The sequence below is a fragment of the Oryza brachyantha genome, chromosome 3, assembly GCF_000231095.2.
Source record: "Oryza brachyantha chromosome 3, ObraRS2, whole genome shotgun sequence".
NCBI classification, from domain to species: Eukaryota; Viridiplantae; Streptophyta; class Magnoliopsida; order Poales; family Poaceae; genus Oryza; species Oryza brachyantha.
Window position 1 is genome coordinate 8,475,926 of NC_023165.2, and position 17,250 is coordinate 8,493,175.

At 44.4% G+C, this 17,250-nt stretch overlaps 1 protein-coding gene and 1 long non-coding RNA gene across 4 annotated transcripts; one reads left to right on the top strand and one right to left on the bottom strand.

The window, feature by feature from the left end:
- Window positions 1-8,480: 8,480 nt before the first annotated feature.
- On the top strand, window positions 8,481-12,821 carry LOC102703938. 3 transcript variants are annotated; one of them, XR_005811333.1, is made up of 5 exons: window positions 8,481-9,509; window positions 9,926-10,028; window positions 10,123-10,214; window positions 10,640-11,194; window positions 11,881-12,821. It is a non-coding gene; the product is annotated as an uncharacterized LOC102703938 (long non-coding RNA). The 3 variants fall into 3 exon arrangements; XR_005811335.1 differs by having other exon boundaries at window positions 8,481-8,889; XR_005811334.1 differs by having other exon boundaries at window positions 8,486-9,509; window positions 11,110-11,194.
- A 468-nt stretch (window positions 12,822-13,289) lies between these two features.
- LOC102704129 (protein disulfide isomerase-like 5-1) lies at window positions 13,290-15,336 on the bottom strand. Its single transcript, XM_006649833.3, has 4 exons — window positions 15,172-15,336; window positions 14,553-14,611; window positions 14,279-14,454; window positions 13,290-13,649 (listed from the first exon to the last, which is right to left on the bottom strand). The coding sequence occupies exons 1-4, from the start codon at window positions 15,292-15,294 to the stop codon at window positions 13,567-13,569; spliced, it is 441 nt and encodes a 146-aa protein (XP_006649896.1). The 5' UTR covers window positions 15,295-15,336; the 3' UTR covers window positions 13,290-13,566.
- Between the last annotated feature and the right edge of the window lie 1,914 nt (window positions 15,337-17,250).

Here is a 17,250-nt window from a genome sequence, read left to right on the forward strand (position 1 = left end):
CGAGAGATATTTCTCGCGAAAATTCAGAGAAAACAGAACATGCTTCCCGGGAGAGAGATACTCCATCACCTGGAAAGATAGAGTAAAGATTTTTACTCATATTTTCTCGCTCGTGGTTTTCTGAACATGATCGGTTCCATCTGCTCTGAAGTCTGGAGAGTCTGAACTTGTTATCTGTCTCCACACCGCCCTGCTCGTATACTATTTGCAGGCGTAGTTTATTGCTGCGTTGGTGTGTCGGGTTGTATGAGATTATTCTCGCAAGCCTGAACGTATAATACAATAATGCTCGGTGGAATCTACTTGGAGCTCTGTCTACACACGCACCAATCCCCGAATTTTTCTGCAACCGCGAGTTGAACACCACATGGTAGGAGATATACAGCGGTTGTTTAGAGGGGCTAAATTTTTTATCACATCGGATGTTTGTACACTAATTTAAAATATTAAATATAGACTAATTAAAAAACTAATTTAATAAATGAGAGCTAATCCGTGAGACGAATTTTTTGAGCCTAATTAATCTATAATTAGCAAATATTTACTGTAGCATCACATAGGCTAATCATGGATTAATTAGGCTCATTAGATTTGTCTCGTAATATTAGTCCAAGATTATACATGGGTTTTATTTATAAACTATGTTTACTATTTATAATTAGTGTCTAAACATCCGATGTAACTAGGGGCTAAACTTTAGTTCCTAGAAACAAACACCCCCATAATTACTGCTTCATTCTGACCTGATCCATCCATCACGCACACTGCTTGCTGCGGCACAGAGGGAGGTGGCCAATGGCCACTGTCTCGGAGTAGGATGTTCAGAAAAGAAAAAAAAATTATCAGTTCTGCCTTGAGCCCATTTCAAGGCCCAGATATGGGTTGGGCTGTCGTGTTAATATGTTTAAACACAATCTAATCTTGATCACAGTTGGCATCAAGCTACCCCACAGAGTAACACGTGAGCCCGATCTGATCCAATTTAATGTTTAAACTTGTGTACTACATATTGTGCCACGTTCAAAATTACAAATAAAAAAAATGAGGCAATAAACATTTAAAATCTTAAAGCCTGCCCGGATTTGAGGCTCTCCCAGCGTTTCGCGCTGGCGTGGCCGCCGGGAGCTGCCGACACGTCGCTAGTATTGTTAACTTTTGACAAATAATCAAACCAATGTATTAGAAAAAAAAAACATATAGATACTACACAACCTGGTCCTGTTGGATTAAATCCAACGGCATATATTATGTCGAGACATCACGATGATGTTAGTAACAAAGCCACAGATGGTACATAGTAACATGTTGATACCTACGAGTACATGTTTGATACCTCTTGTATCATGTCTAAAATATAAGATATCAAATGTGACATGTCACGCCCTGAGTTTTACCCAAGCCAAGAATTAATTAAATAATGCATTAAAAATAATTTATTAATTAAAGTTTAAGAGAAAACCCAGTGTAATTTAATTTAATTAATTGGAAGCTTTTCGGAAAGTTCTAAAATATCCCGAAAGCATTTTAAATTATTAACAGGATTTATATTTGAATTGCAGTCAGTAAAATTTGCTCAAATAAACTTAATAAAAATCGACAAAATTGGAGGCAATTTCTTTTTTTTCCTCTTTCCTTTTTCGTTCCTTGTCCCGGTCATCCGTCCGTTCTTTCTTTAGCCGTAGGTTTTCGTTTTCGGGCCAAAATTTGAGTTTCGCTCGGGTTTCTAGCCAAAAAGGCCACAGGCCTTCCCCTCCTCTCCTCCCGGCAGCCCACCTCCTCCTGTGCCGGACTCCCACCTGCCCACCAGGCCGTGTGCGACCTTCCCCCCTTGCCCCAGGATCATACTATCCCCTCTCCCTCCCCTTGTGTGCGCCCCTGCAGCCAACCCTCACGCCGTGAGTCAGCCCCCACCTCTCTCCCTCACGGTAAAATCAATTCCTAAACTATTGGGACTCTATTTCTTATCCCTTTGAAATCTTATCTGTTTCTTTTTAATAGAGGATAGATAACTAGATTTATCTCTAACTCTCCCTTATAAATACCCCTAGAGCCTCACCTCTTTTACCTGTCTCCCTCTCCCGTGCTCCTCGAGCCGCCTCCTGCCGCCTCCTATTGAGCAGCTTTGCAGCAAGCCGCTCGCAGCCCTGCTGCATCCCTGTTTGCAGCAGTGCAGCCATCTGCCGGGTTCTTTCCACCGAATCTCACGTTCGCATATATTTTATTCTTGCGAATCAATATAAATTAATCTATTGTCTAATTGTTTAGGTTTCCTATCCGAGCAGCGAGGAACAGCCGCATCCGTCGCTGATCTCTCCACCAAATCTCAGGTTCGCGTACGTTTTACTCATGCGAATTAGTCTATCTTTGATCTACTGTTCAATTGCTTAGATTTTCTAATCTAATTAGCTAGCGTAAAATTAATCTACAATATAAAATTCAATTAAGTACACGTAGATTGTTTTTACGTTAAAGTCTTGAGATCCCTATTTAGTGAGTTGTTAAATCAAGATTTAACGCATCGTTAATTCCTATGGCTGTTCCGCTAACCGTCCACGGTTTCGCGTTTTGAACCTAATTCGTCGTGCGAATCCCTGATTCGTGCTCGTTTTGGTTCTGTTACGCGTATACGTTATCTATTTGCGATTTCCCGAGCCATGGCCCAACCGCGCTCGAAGTCTGCATCGCCTCCCTTGTCCACTCCTCTCTCCTTCCCTTCCACTGGGCCGGCCGTCAGCCGCGGGCCGCTCTGCTCGCTTCCGCCTCTCTCCCTTCGGCCCCTCCTGTCTCCCGGGCGTGGGCCGAGCCTCGGCCCACTGTCGCCTCACGCGCACCAAGTCCAAGCCACCTCCCTCCTCTTCGGGACACCGACAAGTGGGCCCCACCTGCCGGACCCATCTTCCTCGCGCGCCCGCAGCCACCCGGCCACCGTGCGTCGTGTCGGCTGTTGCTACTCCCCCTCCGCATGCTGCGTCCACCCCACCGCCTCGGGCCACCGCCGTGCGTTGTCGTCTCGTCGCCGTGGTCGCGCCGCTAGCTTCGGTCGCTGTCGCCGCTGCTCTCCTCTACCTCGCCTTGCGCACATCTCGTCGCGCCGGCGCTCTGCCGCGCACGTGCCGTGCCGGTTGCTCGCCGCGCCGACCGCACCCTCGCGCCCGCAATTCGCCGTCGCCGTCACACGCGCACGCTCGCGCGTCTACCCGCCGTGTTGCGTCGTGCCCCGCCCCTACCTCGCCACCTCGCGCTCGCCTAGCCCGCGCTTGCGCGTGTGCTTCAACGTCGTGTCATGCCCGCCTCTACCTCCGCCTGTCGCTCGCCGCGCCCAGGGGCCGAGCTGCGTCGCCGCCTCGCTGCTGCGCCGTTGCCTCGCGCCGAGCCACCACTCTGCTCCGCCTCGCTACCCTGCCCGCGAGCGTCGCGCGCCGTGCGCTGCATTGCCGTCCCGCTCGCGCCGGTGCAACCACACCTCCTCTTTCTTCGGCATCGCTAACCGCCGCTCGCATGCCCCGGCCACGCCGTGGCTAACCACCGTCCGCAACCACCGGCCATAATCCGTGCGCCGTGCCAACCAACTCTCCGCCCTATTCGCGCGCTTGCAACGGCCGCGCGGCAAGCGCCGCCGCTAACCTCCTCCCCGCCCTAGCCAGCGCCGCACCCCTATAAACCCCCTCTCCTTGTGCGTCGGCCGCCACCTATAAATCCACACCGCCCCGCGCCGCCGCCCGCTTTCCCTTCCCGCACCTGAGCTCCATCGCCTCTTGGTTGCCGATCGATCTCGCTGTTCGCCGCCGGGATCGCTTGCCACCAGCCGTCATCTCGCGTCCCACCACCTCACCGAGTCAACGCCGCCCTCAACGCCGCTGGTGAGCCGCCCCACGGTCCTTCCCCTCTTTTCCTCTTTCCATCGCCACCGCTAAGCGCCCCTCGTTGTCACCGGGCGTCGTGGGCCTACGGTCGTCATGGCCGAGCCGCCGCCGGCCTCCGTCGTCGTCGCACCACTCCCGCCATCCCGCGTGGCCGCTTCCCATCAGCGGGCACCATCGCCGTGTCGGTCGCCGTCGTGTGCCGCCACCCACCGCCTCGCGCTGCCTCCGCTCGGCCGCACGCCGCCATGCCGTCCGCATCGCCTCCGCGCCGTTGCGCCAACGCCCTCGCCCACACCGCCTCCCCTCCGTGCACGCGTCGTTCACCGTCGCTGTCGTGCGCCGTTGCCGCCGTCGGCCATGCGTCTCCTCCCTTCCTCGGCCACCGCCTAACCACGCTCCTTAGCGCCGCCCCTCGCCGCGCCGTCGGTCGTCGCCGCCGTCCGCTACCGTCGCGCCGACGTCGCCGGCCGCCGCTCGCGCCGCCGCCCCGCCGCGTCGTTCGGCCGAGCGCCTGCGCTCTTCCCTCCCTCCTCTACTCTCTCCCTCTGTCAAGTGGGCCCGACCCGTCAATCGCTCTCTCCCACCATGGGCCTCACCTGTCTGTCCCTCTCCCTCTCTGTCTTGTGGGCCTCGGCCCGACAGTCCCCTCACCTCTCTGTCTTGTGGGCCCGCTCTGTCAGCCGAATCCCCTCTCTCTCCCCATGGGCCCCACGGCCAGCCCGTCTCTCTCACCCCGTGGGCCCCCTTTGTCATTCTCCTCGCCCCGCAGCCAAGTGGGTCCCCTCTATTAGTGAGTGTCCTCTGTCCTCGCTGACGTCAGCGCCTCCAATAATTGCGCAATAAATCAGTAAGGTTTTCTGTTTAGTTTAACCGCCCATAAAATTTCTAAAATTTATAGCTAATTCATCTAGTCTCCGTTTAGGTCCATTCAAGTTTCATTAAATCAAGAAAAATACCAAGAATCTATTAAAAACAGTTTCTTTCTCTGTTTTAGTAGTTTTATAGCCTATTTTGCTTGTTTTGCTTTGTTTGTCGTAGGTTTTGACCCCGTCGAAGCGCCGATCGTTCTTGAAGTCGTCGCTGAAGTTCGTCGTGGGTCCAAGCAAGGCAAGTGGCATCCTTCTTTGATCATATTGACCCGATGTTTATAAAATTCCCCGCTTTACATTTAAATTTTATGCAAATCTATTTACTTTATTTACCTATTGGGCATTTACCTTTATATATCAGTTGATTCCCACTTATTATTGTAATCCCAGGGTTAATTTGACTAGAATTAGGATTAGGCAATGCTTAGCCATGCTTAGTTCAACTAGCTCACCAATTATTATTTAATTATTGATTAGACTTTGATAGACCTTTAATGGTTTTGATCATGGTTAATTTCCCGATGTGGATTAATACAACTAAAATATTGCTTATGGTGGGCTGTGGGTGCATGGTTTTGAGAATCGCACCCATGACAATTAAGGACCGGTTCTCAGGAAACCCTAAAAGTCTTACACGTACTAATCACAAGCCAGAATGGGCAACGGTGAGACTCATAATCTAGCTTGTGCCTATTCGACGTACCAAGGCAAGGGTGAGCGTGATGGAGTATGGACGGACAATCGTGGTGTAACGAAAGCCTCTGCTGCTTCCGGATTCACCAAGGCACAAGAGGGGACTGTCCGACTTGGTGTAAAGGAGGGGTGAAACCTAAAGTACGGTGCGATTGTCTAGGGATGGTTAGGTGAAATGTCTTATCATGGTTTCCGTACTGAGGTATCGTGGTGATACGTTGGAGCATGGTAACATGCTTGGGCGCCATGTCTTGTGGGTAAAGTTATACACCTCTGCAGAGTAAAACTATTCGAATAGATGTGCCCGCGGTTATTGGGCGAACTGACAGATTCACTGGGATTAGTGAACCTTTCAATAACTTGATAAACTTGAAACTGGGTTGACCCTGCTCAATGTGGTGTAACGTTGGCAGTGGTTCGGGTCTGTCGCAACGTGGTTTAACGTTGGACAGAGGGTTGGCCCTAGTGGTGTAACGTTGGCAGTGGTTTGGGCCTGTTGTAACATGGTGTAATGTTGAACAGTGAGTGGTTATTTTCATATACCTTACTTTACTTTTATTTTAGTCTATTTTATTTGCTGTTTTGCTAAATTACGGCTGCTTTTGTGCAATTTAACCTTAGCCTATCCGTGTACCCTATTGCATTCATTATTCTCCCTCTCTTGGGTGTTACTTGTTGAATATGGTGGTTTGTACTCAGCCTTGCTTAATTTTTCCCCCACCAGAGCAAGTGCCAGAGTTCCAGTCAGAAGGTTGTTCTCAAGGTTGAAGTGAGGTTTAGTCCGCCGTTGAGAATGTCTGTGGTGTGGAGCCGTCATCGCCAGCTGAAGCTGAAGATTAGATGGTTTAGTTTGTTTTCTTTTTTCGCTGCATTTCGATAGATAATTGTTTTAATTTGTTTTTAAGTTGTGGAACTGTGTATTAATTTGTCATAGTGTGTACTCGGGTTGATTCCTGGACCGAGATTAATGTATGCTATTGTTCAGAAATTTGGTGTAAATTTCTGGGCGTGACATGGCACCATATGTATCGCCGTATCGGATATGATACTTAAGTTACCATATTAACATTATGTTAACCTCAATATGTTACACATGAAGTATCATGTTGGACCAACGTGATACCGTTCGATAGTACTCCTAAAAACATTTAGGATGATGTAGCATTCTTGTGGTAGTATAGTTAATGTTACCCGACATACACCTGCACCTAGGCTTCACATAAGCACGCCTCTTCCTGACATGAGCGGTTCTTAGGCCATTCCCAATTAAGAGGTTCATTTAGCGGCTTTCAAGAGTGTTCATATTGATACATGAAATAAGGTCTCTAATGCACAGTTTCATTTCATAGTTTTGTATGCTAGTTATAGCATTTAATAGTATGCATGTTATATGTTAGATATATTAGAAATGACACACTACCCTCCAACATCAGTTTCATAATTTTAGAGACTGTGTGTACCCAGTTTCATCCTAATGAAACTCAATCTCTCTCTTCATAATTAAATTGCCATGTCTTCAAATTTGCTTATATTGCATCTCATTTATTGAGAATGAAGCTACTATGAACTCCCATTGGGATTGATCTTAGCAGGCATTATTTTGACTGCAGATAGAGTAATTGGGTTGGGTTGGTCATGATGGGCCCATTCTAGTTGGCCCGAGCCCCATTTCTGCATGTCGCCTTGAAAATAGGGCCAAGTACCGTATCTGGGGTAGGCTATCAATAAGTCGAGTTAAAGCGAGCCAACCTTTATATGATCAAGCTCAAACTAAGCCTGAGTCGAGCTCGAATACTTAAATAAAAGGTAATAAGAACCTACCTTTCGAGCTATTAGGCAGGCACGGCTCGAGTACATAATAAAATATATTTGATAATAATGTCTTGACAAAAACAATAACTTAATGTCAATCATATTGAATAAAAGGTCGAAAACTTAAGATTAAAACATAAAGCCAACCCACTGTTAATTTATCATTTAAAGATATCATATTACCTTCATTAATTTGAACTACAGGACTGCACTTATCAAAGACATATATAATAATTTATATTTAATTGATGCAATCAGGAGTGACATAGGATGCAACTCCTAGGATGCTTTTTCATGAATCCCTTAGTATAGCTAGGGGGCGAAGCCGGGGGCTGTAAGAGGCCTGGCCTCCCCCAATGGCAGCCCACCACATACCCCATCCCTAAAAAAATAATTATATTATTGTATTTTAATTTAAGAATATAATTATATATATATATATCCTCTATAAGTTGGTGACTAATATTTTAATTATGAATTAAACCTCAATCCATACATATAATTTGTCTATTCACTTTAACTTTAAATTTCTAAAATACTAGTACGTCTCAATTCTAAAATATAACAATTTCATGCTACGTATTTAGACAAAACGCTTGATCAGAAGATGGATAATTGTTTTTTCTTATTTTGCCTATGTCTAATTGTTGTATCTAATTATTTACAGACTTGTAGTTCATATAATATTACCACTTCTTACGCAGCATATATATCTACCTATTTCTTTTGTATTATCATGTATTCTTTATATTATATAGTAACTTTAAAAATCATCTGCCCTATAGTACATCGAGATGTTTTACTTATTTACTCGCTGGACAGATCCCACGGACAGAATCTATTTGTGCCGGATCCAACGGCCTCCCTCCTGTCCCACGTGCGCACTTCCTCCACCTGCCCGCCTCCCAGACCCTAGCCGCCGTCACTTCGCTCCCTCCCGCCGCATCCTCCTCTGTGTCGCCGCCGCCTCATCCTCTACACGGGGTCCTCCCCGCCGCTCCTCCACCGCCTGCGCCGCCCGCCTCCATCGTCGTCGCCGCGGCCGCCGCCTCCATGCTGCCCGCGCCGCCTCCCTCCATCGTCGTCACCGCGGCCGCCGCCTCCGCCCCCAAGTCGCGGACCCGCCGCCTCCCTCAATCGTCGTCGTCGCCGCCCTCCACGCCGCCCGCGCCGCCTCCGCCCCCCGTCTACCCCGTCCGCCCTCCCCGCCTCCACCGCGCCGACGCCCCTCCACCGCCTGCGCCGCTCCCCCCCCCCCCTCGCGTGGACGCATGACGCCGACGCCCGCCCGTTCTTCCCGTCGCCACTCGCACGGCCGACGCTGCCACGCTTTCAGCCGGGCAGTCGTCGTCTGGCGATGCCCCGTGAACCCGTCGGCCCTCGCTGCCTCACCCCGTCTGCGGCCTGCCCCGGATCCCGGCGGCCCCTGGCGGCCTCGCCCACCGACGGCCACGCGGCCCCCCTGCCCGGCGTCCCGGCCTATCTTGGCGCAGACGCGCAGTCCCCGCGCTAGCGCGGTCCTGATCCCTGCCGCCCGGCGCCCACGGCTGCGCCCCGCCTGCCATGGCCCCTTGCCGCCTGCCGCCCTGCCCGTCACTGGCTGCCAACCTCCGCTCGGCACCCTGGCCTGCCTACTTGTCTGTATATATACTGTGAGTAAGACCGTTAAATATTGCAATTTCAATTCCTAATTCCCTATTCTACTTGCTTGATTATTTGTTTGCAGTACTAGCTAGCCCGTGGAAATTTTCGTAATTCCCTATCTGAGTCTGGTGGGGAGAGTATTTGGTTCAACACATGGGTCCGATCAGTTTCCCCTTGCTAGATTCATCTTATCAGGATGCTAATTATGTTAGTTTTTCTTGTTTGAAAAATGATTACTGGTAGAAGTAACAGCGGTGGAAGAAAGTAATTAGACTATTAATTGGGCATATTTCGCTGTGTCTGGTGACGCTTTCGACAAATGTCCATACGACCCTATTAACGATTTGTTGTTGGGTGTGAACGTGCAATCATTCCTTGCTTGGCGGTTTAACAGTAGGAATTTGATTATCCAAGCGCATATAGGAGGATTGGACACCATTGTCATCCTGGTTGGATAGCCGATTTGGAAGGAAAGGAACAGCAAGGTCTTCAATGGCCTCCACAAAACCTGGAAGGAGGTGGCCGGCACTGCAGTGGAGGAAGCTCGCTTTAGCATGAAGCCAACAAGCCAATCTAAGGAAGAACGGCTTGGTCATAGTCACACAATCATTAGCGAGATATTGCCTTGGTATTCTATTGCTTTTTTTCAGTTCCTTTCTTTTGTCCTTCATGTACATACTTTCTGCAAGTGTGCTGGTACAAAACCCTCAATCTTAATACAAAGACACATTTTGGTGTGTTTTCGAAAACAAAACGATCTCACGCTGGGTGAAGAAGTGAATCACTGCAACTTTGTAAACTGGTTAGCGGATGGTTGTTGGTGTTCAAAGTAATTTAAGCAGTGATATTTTGCAGAATTTTATTTTCCCCTTTTTCTTTGCGGTCTGCTTTGGCAAGTCAGCCATAGCAACCCAATTAATAATATGTATCTAACTTTGTGTTCGAGGAATAATTTTTTCCTTACTGATATTACTTGGTTGTGTCTTTACTTGGTGAAACATTTGATGAAGTGAACTTCCCTTGCTGGATTATGTCTTTGTTCAGCTTATCTGCACTATCCAATATCAAGTTGTTAAGGAACATGCTGATGATGCATTCTATGAGCTGCAGAATCCCTAGCAGCAAATTCAGGCCTACGTCTTTGATGGTAAAATTATTAATATTTGTTGGGCAATTCAACAGTTGCTCATAGCAAATTATTGACTCAAAAGCCTAACCACTTTTTTTTGGTTGAAAATTAGTGGTCCGATCCATAGTTCCAAGAATGAATCTTGATGATATTTTTGAGCAAAAGAATGATGTGGCGAAAGCTGTACTTGAGGAGCTTGAAAAGGTAACCCATGTGTAACATCTTTTATACTTGAACTATCTATGTTGTATATGTTGTAGTATTTAAATATTTAAAACTTGTTAAATTAGCCGATTACCGATGTTGTAATACATTATTTCTATATTCTATCATAATTTAACTAAATTTGTACCTATATTTTTTTATTGTGGTGTTCAATTTTTTTATGTCACGCCCCCGCCTCCACCGCCGCCCTCCACCGCGCTGCCTCCGCCCACACCACCCCCAACGATGCGTTCCCGCCTCCGCTGCTGCTGCCCATAACGACGCGTCCTCGCCTCCGCTGCCCTCCACCGCGCCACCGCCTCCGCTCCTGACTACCCTCACCCCTCCACCGTGACGGCGCCGCCCGTGCCCCTGCCTCCACTGCCGCCCCCGACGATTCGTATCATTTTCATTACTTCTACTAGATTTGGTTCATATATTGATTGATTGCACCATGCGCCTTTACCATAATTTCCCTTTTTATTGTTGTAGTCCTCTGCTTGTTTCAAAATTAAAAAGTTTCATTGGATATTTTCTTGCCACTTTTTATTAAGTTTGATTATAGATATTTTGTTCTTGTTAATTTTGTTTCTGTATGAAAGTTAGATGCCCTTCTTTTTTGTCAAGATATGCTAGGCAGTGTTTGCATGACACACTTTTGCTTCCTTTACGGGCAATTCTGCCTGCTTAAGTGTCCGTAAGTAGATCTATTGACATGTTTTTGTAGCAGGAGATTGTATATTGTTTCCATTGCTTCCAAGCATATTTTTCTTTAGCAAAGGGTTCATATCGAAAATATCTGTGCTGATATCATGTAAATTTGTTTAATATAATTTGTATAATTGGTAATATTCTGTGCACTGCTTCTCCATGATTGCTTTGTCTTATCACCAAGGTGACTGGAGAACCATTAATTCAAGGGAAAGATGACACAACTGCATTATTGAAGTCAAGGCTGGAAGCCTTCCACGTACAAGCTTGTATGTTTTCTTAAGCGTCTATGTTTTTTAAATATTCAGATTTTTTCCAGGATAAAACCTTATTTCAGTTAAGGTGTATTCCTTCAGTTGCAATTCAGTATTTCCTGCTTGTCTTCCATTCTTTTTTTTTTGTTCTGATTGCATTTTGCAGACCTTACATTTCTAGATTTATACTTTTCTTCCATTTGTGAGTTTGTTTAGTAGAGCTCCAAGAATTCTTTACTCGTGGTATCTCTAGATCCAAAAATTCTTTGAGCTAAAACTGGGAGTAGAATAAGGTTTCTTAGGTGAATATTTTGTTTATAAAAAACTATTTTTGCCTACAAATTCCATATCGTTTAAAATTCATGTGTTAGAGCTCTTTATATTTCATGCTTAATATGCATGACTGTATAATACATTTAATCGTTCTTCAGCCTAGACATGCATGTGCCAAAAACCCTTTTGACTGGTTTTCTAGATGTTTAAGCTGACACCAACACCTTGTAATTTTCATTTTGATTTGCTGTATCCGCAGTCGCTCCATTTTATCACAGCTTTCACTCAAGTCTCAGGAATTTGTTAAAATAATTTGTTGGAATGAGAAAAGAAATTTAGTGTTGAGATAACAAGGCTGGTCATATTTGAAACAAATGAAAATTCAGAAGATAATAGGTTTCTAATTTTGATCTTGTTTTGTGATACAGCCGTTGCCTCTATCTCTGCCTCTGCTGGCAAGTGGCAATGATGAACTTATCGGATCTATGATTGCTGATGCTATTGACAAAGTTGGTCCTGACGGTGTCCTTTCAATTGAGTCTTCATCTTTCGAGACTACTGTTGATGTTGAAGAAGGAATGAAGGTGTTTTGAAAATTCAACCTACAGTTTTGTTTCCCTATTCTTGATGTGCAACTTGAGATTCACATATAGTATTCCAATAAATAAATAGTATGACGACAACTTCCTCAAGCATTTATAAATTTTGGTGTTCGAAGATGTTTTAGATGCTGGAGTCACCGACAGTGCTGATGCTCCTGGAAAGGACACGGTCAGTCAAATTACTAACACGTTTCATTTTTGAATGTATAATTAGGTTTGCTGACCTTAGTGTATTTTTTTGGCATTTACAATGTATTTTTAGATATTGTCATGTACACGCCCTTTTTATTTATTAAGTCAGGGTTCACTAAACCGTTTCACCCATTGAAGCTGATCCCCTGTGGTAGCGTGATTATCACGTGATAACCGTGAAAACTGCGATGAATTTGTCTTCCAAATTTGAATTCAAAACCGGAGATGATACTGGCAGCAAACACAAGGATTCAAAGGAAGAAGCTAAATCCAGTGAATCAAATCAAAAAGGTGCAAGCACTGCCAAATCTGCTGATAGATCCAAGACAAACGGTCTTTCAACCAATATAGAAAGCAAAAGGAGAAAGAAGTCAAGTCATCTGAAGAGGAAGAGGTGTCTGCTAAAATTTCTACTGGAAAGAAGCGCAGAAGGCTCATAACTGATTGCTCTGGTCTGTGCAGTTCTTCCAATGGGTATTTCTGAGAGACGCAGTCAAGGTTTTTGGTTTGAGCAATGTAGCTTGTAGTATATGCAACATGATATTTTAATGCTATAACATTATATTATTTTTTTATGTGGATGTATTTTGTTTACAATATAAAAATATTATATTTGATGATAACAGGTTATATATATATATATATATATATATATAATTAGATCCTACTAATAGTTGTAGCTACTCCCTTTAGACAATTCCTTTATGTCTAAGTGCAGAAGCACCTCTATACATATTTTTTTTTCTTCCGACAGAAAGTAAATATGAGATTTAATAGTATCTATACTTTCTGTTGGATGAGAGTAGAAACAGTTATGAAAATATTTTTCATCATGGACGTACAGGGAGTAGCTACACCTGATAGTAGGAACTAATTTTATATATATATATATATATATATATATATATATATATATATTTGTACTTTACATTATAATATTTAATATATAATTTGGATCGGTTTTAAGCTTAATTGTATTTTATTTGATAATAAATTTAACGATTAATATAGTCGATACCGTAGCATTAGCACGGACACATTACTAGTAAAATATGTATATTTTCCGTCTTTTCATCTTTTTTTCATAATTACTAGTGAATATGGCCATGAGATCCTAGTTTTGCCCCTGAGTATAGCATGCTGTAATTGAGTATGTACCAGAAAAATACATATAGTTTTTTTTTGCAACTCATGGAGTGTTTAACATTCTATACTAAACAACAGGAGGCAACAGAAGCTCGCTATATCAAAAAGTTTGAGCACGTCAAACAGCACACACTGTTGCTTTCATGTGGTAGGATGGAACACTCGAGATCCACTTCAATTGTCCTGAAGATTGGCTTCTCCAGCCTTCTCAGCTTCATCCAAAACAAAATTCTTCAGTGACTCCACATTCCTTGGGCCTGCAGTAGCACAAGAGATCAGGAGGATATCCTTAGGAAGGGCAGACAGAAGGCCTCACCCAAAACTACATTAACAAAGTGTAAAATGGACAAACTACAAAAGATAGGTTGAAGAAAGCTTCCATTATCTTGAGAAAACAATATATAGGTTGAAACTATGATGGAAATGACACAGTAACATGTTCAATCTGCATTTCATTACGCACACAAGTGTCCTAACATTTTGAAGCAAAGTCAGAGAGTAGTACTGCTAGAGCATAGGCATTATTGTTTACTAAAGCTAGAGGTAAAGTTGTCCTGGCATGCTCCAACTATAACACGACGAGTCCAATGTTTGAGTAATATGAAGAGCCTAATCAAATGTTGGCATTTTAGTAAACAAAAACAATGGTGCTAGGATTTATTTTTCCTTTTGCAGGATAGCATTATCTCAATTCTGTTAGTTTAAATAAGTTTTTTTTTGCAGGATCACACTGCAGGGAGATATATGGCCTGGACCTCTCAAGAGAGTTGGAGTTAACAGATCCAATATTTATCGTCAACTTTCATGGTAGATTAGAGATGAGATTAAAGTTGGCGTTCCCACTCAATAGCAGTGCAGAATCATTTCCACAACAAACGAAGATTACCTTTATATTTTGCAACTTCTTCGCCTTCATAAAACACCTTGAATGTTGGGTATGAATGAATATCTACCTTTGAGCACACTGGTTTGCTAACACCACAATCCACTTGCCCTATCTCTATTTCATCCGCACCTTCCATAACCTTTCCCAGGTCCTCCCAAAGTGTTCCAAGGTTCTTGCTACAGATGGCAAACATCCAACAGATTAGCTTAAGCCAAGAATGACAAGATTTATATCACAATCCAGCATTCATCATGGTGCTAAGAGTGAGATTTACCAGTGTTTACACCATGGAACGCAGAACTGCACAAACCATATCGTGTCTTTCTCCTTTATCTAAATAATAGAGAAACTGGTCACGATTGAACTGATTCAATTGGAACAATTACAAGCATCATGCCACCACGAGTGACTTGAATAAAACATAAAACCAGGAGCAGTAGCCCTCCATGACTTTTTTTAGCATTGTCAAACATGCACCCTGACAAGCAATGGTATATATTCTCCACGAACTAACAGAGTAACAGGACTTAACAGTGTGTGCTGATTCTAAATTCCCAAACCAAACCGTGCTTAAAACTGGATAATTAAAACCCCCCACACTTATACAATTCATCAGTTTAATCATCCCATCCTAGAGGCGGAGTAGCACTGACGCGCCCAACAATCTTGAATCGTCAATGGATCTGCCATACAACATCTACAGGTCTAATTTCTGAAACTAAGCATCGTCGCTACAGCACATAGTGCTCCGGAATCTACAACAAATTAACTAAGCCCATACTGACCTGGACTCTCCTGGTTCTACCCTAGTGCTCTACAGAAAAGAAAAAACAACACCGTCTCCGATGGGGAAGGCGGGAGAGGGGACAGAGACGACGAGGGGAAAGGAGTACCTTGTCGGAGAAGGTCTCCTCGGTGAGGGTGATGACCTCTGCGCCGGATCGCGAAGCCAAGGAAGCGAGGACGAGGAGGGCCGCCGCCGCCGCCAGGAGGCGGCGGCTGAGAGCCAGATCCATGGCTACAACGGCGGACGGCGAGGCGGCGACGGCGAGAGAAGGGGATCCGTGCGGGGGGGAGCTCTTGCGGGGCTGGGTGATGGGTCCCGTCTGTCGACGTAGTAGTGTTCTACTTGGGCCGCGCCGCTATGAAAGACGTGGCCCTCTTCGCTTACGTGATCCATACTAGTTGGGCCGTAACGGGATTGTGGTGTACGTGCGGCCCATATTAGTTGGGCCTGAACGGGGGGAATTACTGGGTACGTGAGGCCCACATTTTTAGGCTGAAACGGAATGGCCTCCAGTGGTGGACGTGCGGGCCTGTCACGGCTCCATCGCCCGCGCCACCGGCCCACAGTTGCGTCTTCGTCGCCGCTGCCCGCCGGAGCGCTGGATCTCTCTCTTCCGGAAGCTAGTTGGCACGGTAGCCTTTTATACCAACTATACTGATATGACAGTTTTGTCTTGCCATATCATGCCAATAAAATTAAAACTCTGTGTAGCAACATTGTCTTATCATGTTAGGGTTGACAGCATAGTCAAAAGGTTTATACCGTAAAAATATTTTTTTTAGATTTTGTAATAAAATTATTTATTAAAAAGATTTTAAAATAAAAAATTCATCCGGCGACCTTCCGCTGCCAGCTTCGTCGGTTGATTTGGGCCCCATTTAGTTCCCAAAAATTTTCACCCAAAAACAAACCATAAGTGCTACAGTAACCTACATGCGCTAATGACGGATTGATCAGGCTCAAAAGATTCGTCTCGCGGTTTTCATGCCAGCCGTGAAATTCGTTTTTTCATTTTTATCCGAAAACCCCTTTCAACATCGATCGAACGTCTGATGTGATTTACAAAAATTTTTATTTCACCGACTAAACACCCCTTGGCCCTCGTCGCCACTTTCCATCTCCATCGTCATTGTTGCAAAGATGCTGATGTGGTAATTGAGGTGAATGGTGATGATCTCGACAGCATAGGTATTTGGTTTCCCTGAGTATTGCTGCATATCATCTGTGTTTGCTATCATGCTGTGGATTTTAGATTTGGTCTATTATGTTTCTTAATTCTTAGCTGGAATGGAAGAGAATTGTGTGATATTTGTAAATATATTGTGATAATTTCTAAATTCTTGTTGTTCTGGCTGTGATGTTTTATTGCTGTCTCAGCCAGGTCAACTAAAACCGACAAATTGGCATTGTTATATCAGGCCAGTGTTGAATGCTACAAGAAAGGTTTCTTGTGAGCAGTCTCGGTAATTATCATTTGTTGGTAGTTCTTACCTGTGACCTATGCTGTCGGTTGAGACAGACGTACGCCTCGAAATTGAAATAGCGTGAGTGATAGAAACGATTGTTCAGAAATGACATGAACAAAGAGCAGGTTTGCATACTTTTGAGTAATCAAGACTTCAAGAAACCCACAGGCTGTGGATATATATATATATATATATATATATATATGTGTGTGTGTGTGTGTGTGTGTGTGTGTGTGTGTGTGTGAAGAAAACTAGGCTATACAGCCTGTGGGTTACAGATGAAACTAAAACGATACTCCCTCTATTTTTTTTTCTTGACGTGGTTAACTTTTGGATTTATGTTTGACTGTTCGTCTTATTTAAACTTTTATAAAAATATATAAAATTATAATCCATTCTTAAAGTTCCTTTAGTAATAAATTAAATCATAATAAATAATTATAAATTATAAATTTTTTAACAAGATAAATGATCAAACATAAAACCAACAGTCAATGACGTCAAATAAAAAAAATAGAGGGGATTTTTTTCTCGAATACGCAAAGGACTTCCGTATCTTTTGTATTAAGGTGGCGAAAGCTTATACATCAGCCAATTTCTCATAGATTGGAAAACAAACGGGAAAATAGGGGGGGGGGGGGGGGGAAGAGGTGGTATTAAAATTATACAATTAAAGTAGTCCTATCCTTATATTCTGAAAAAAAGTACTTTTGTTCATA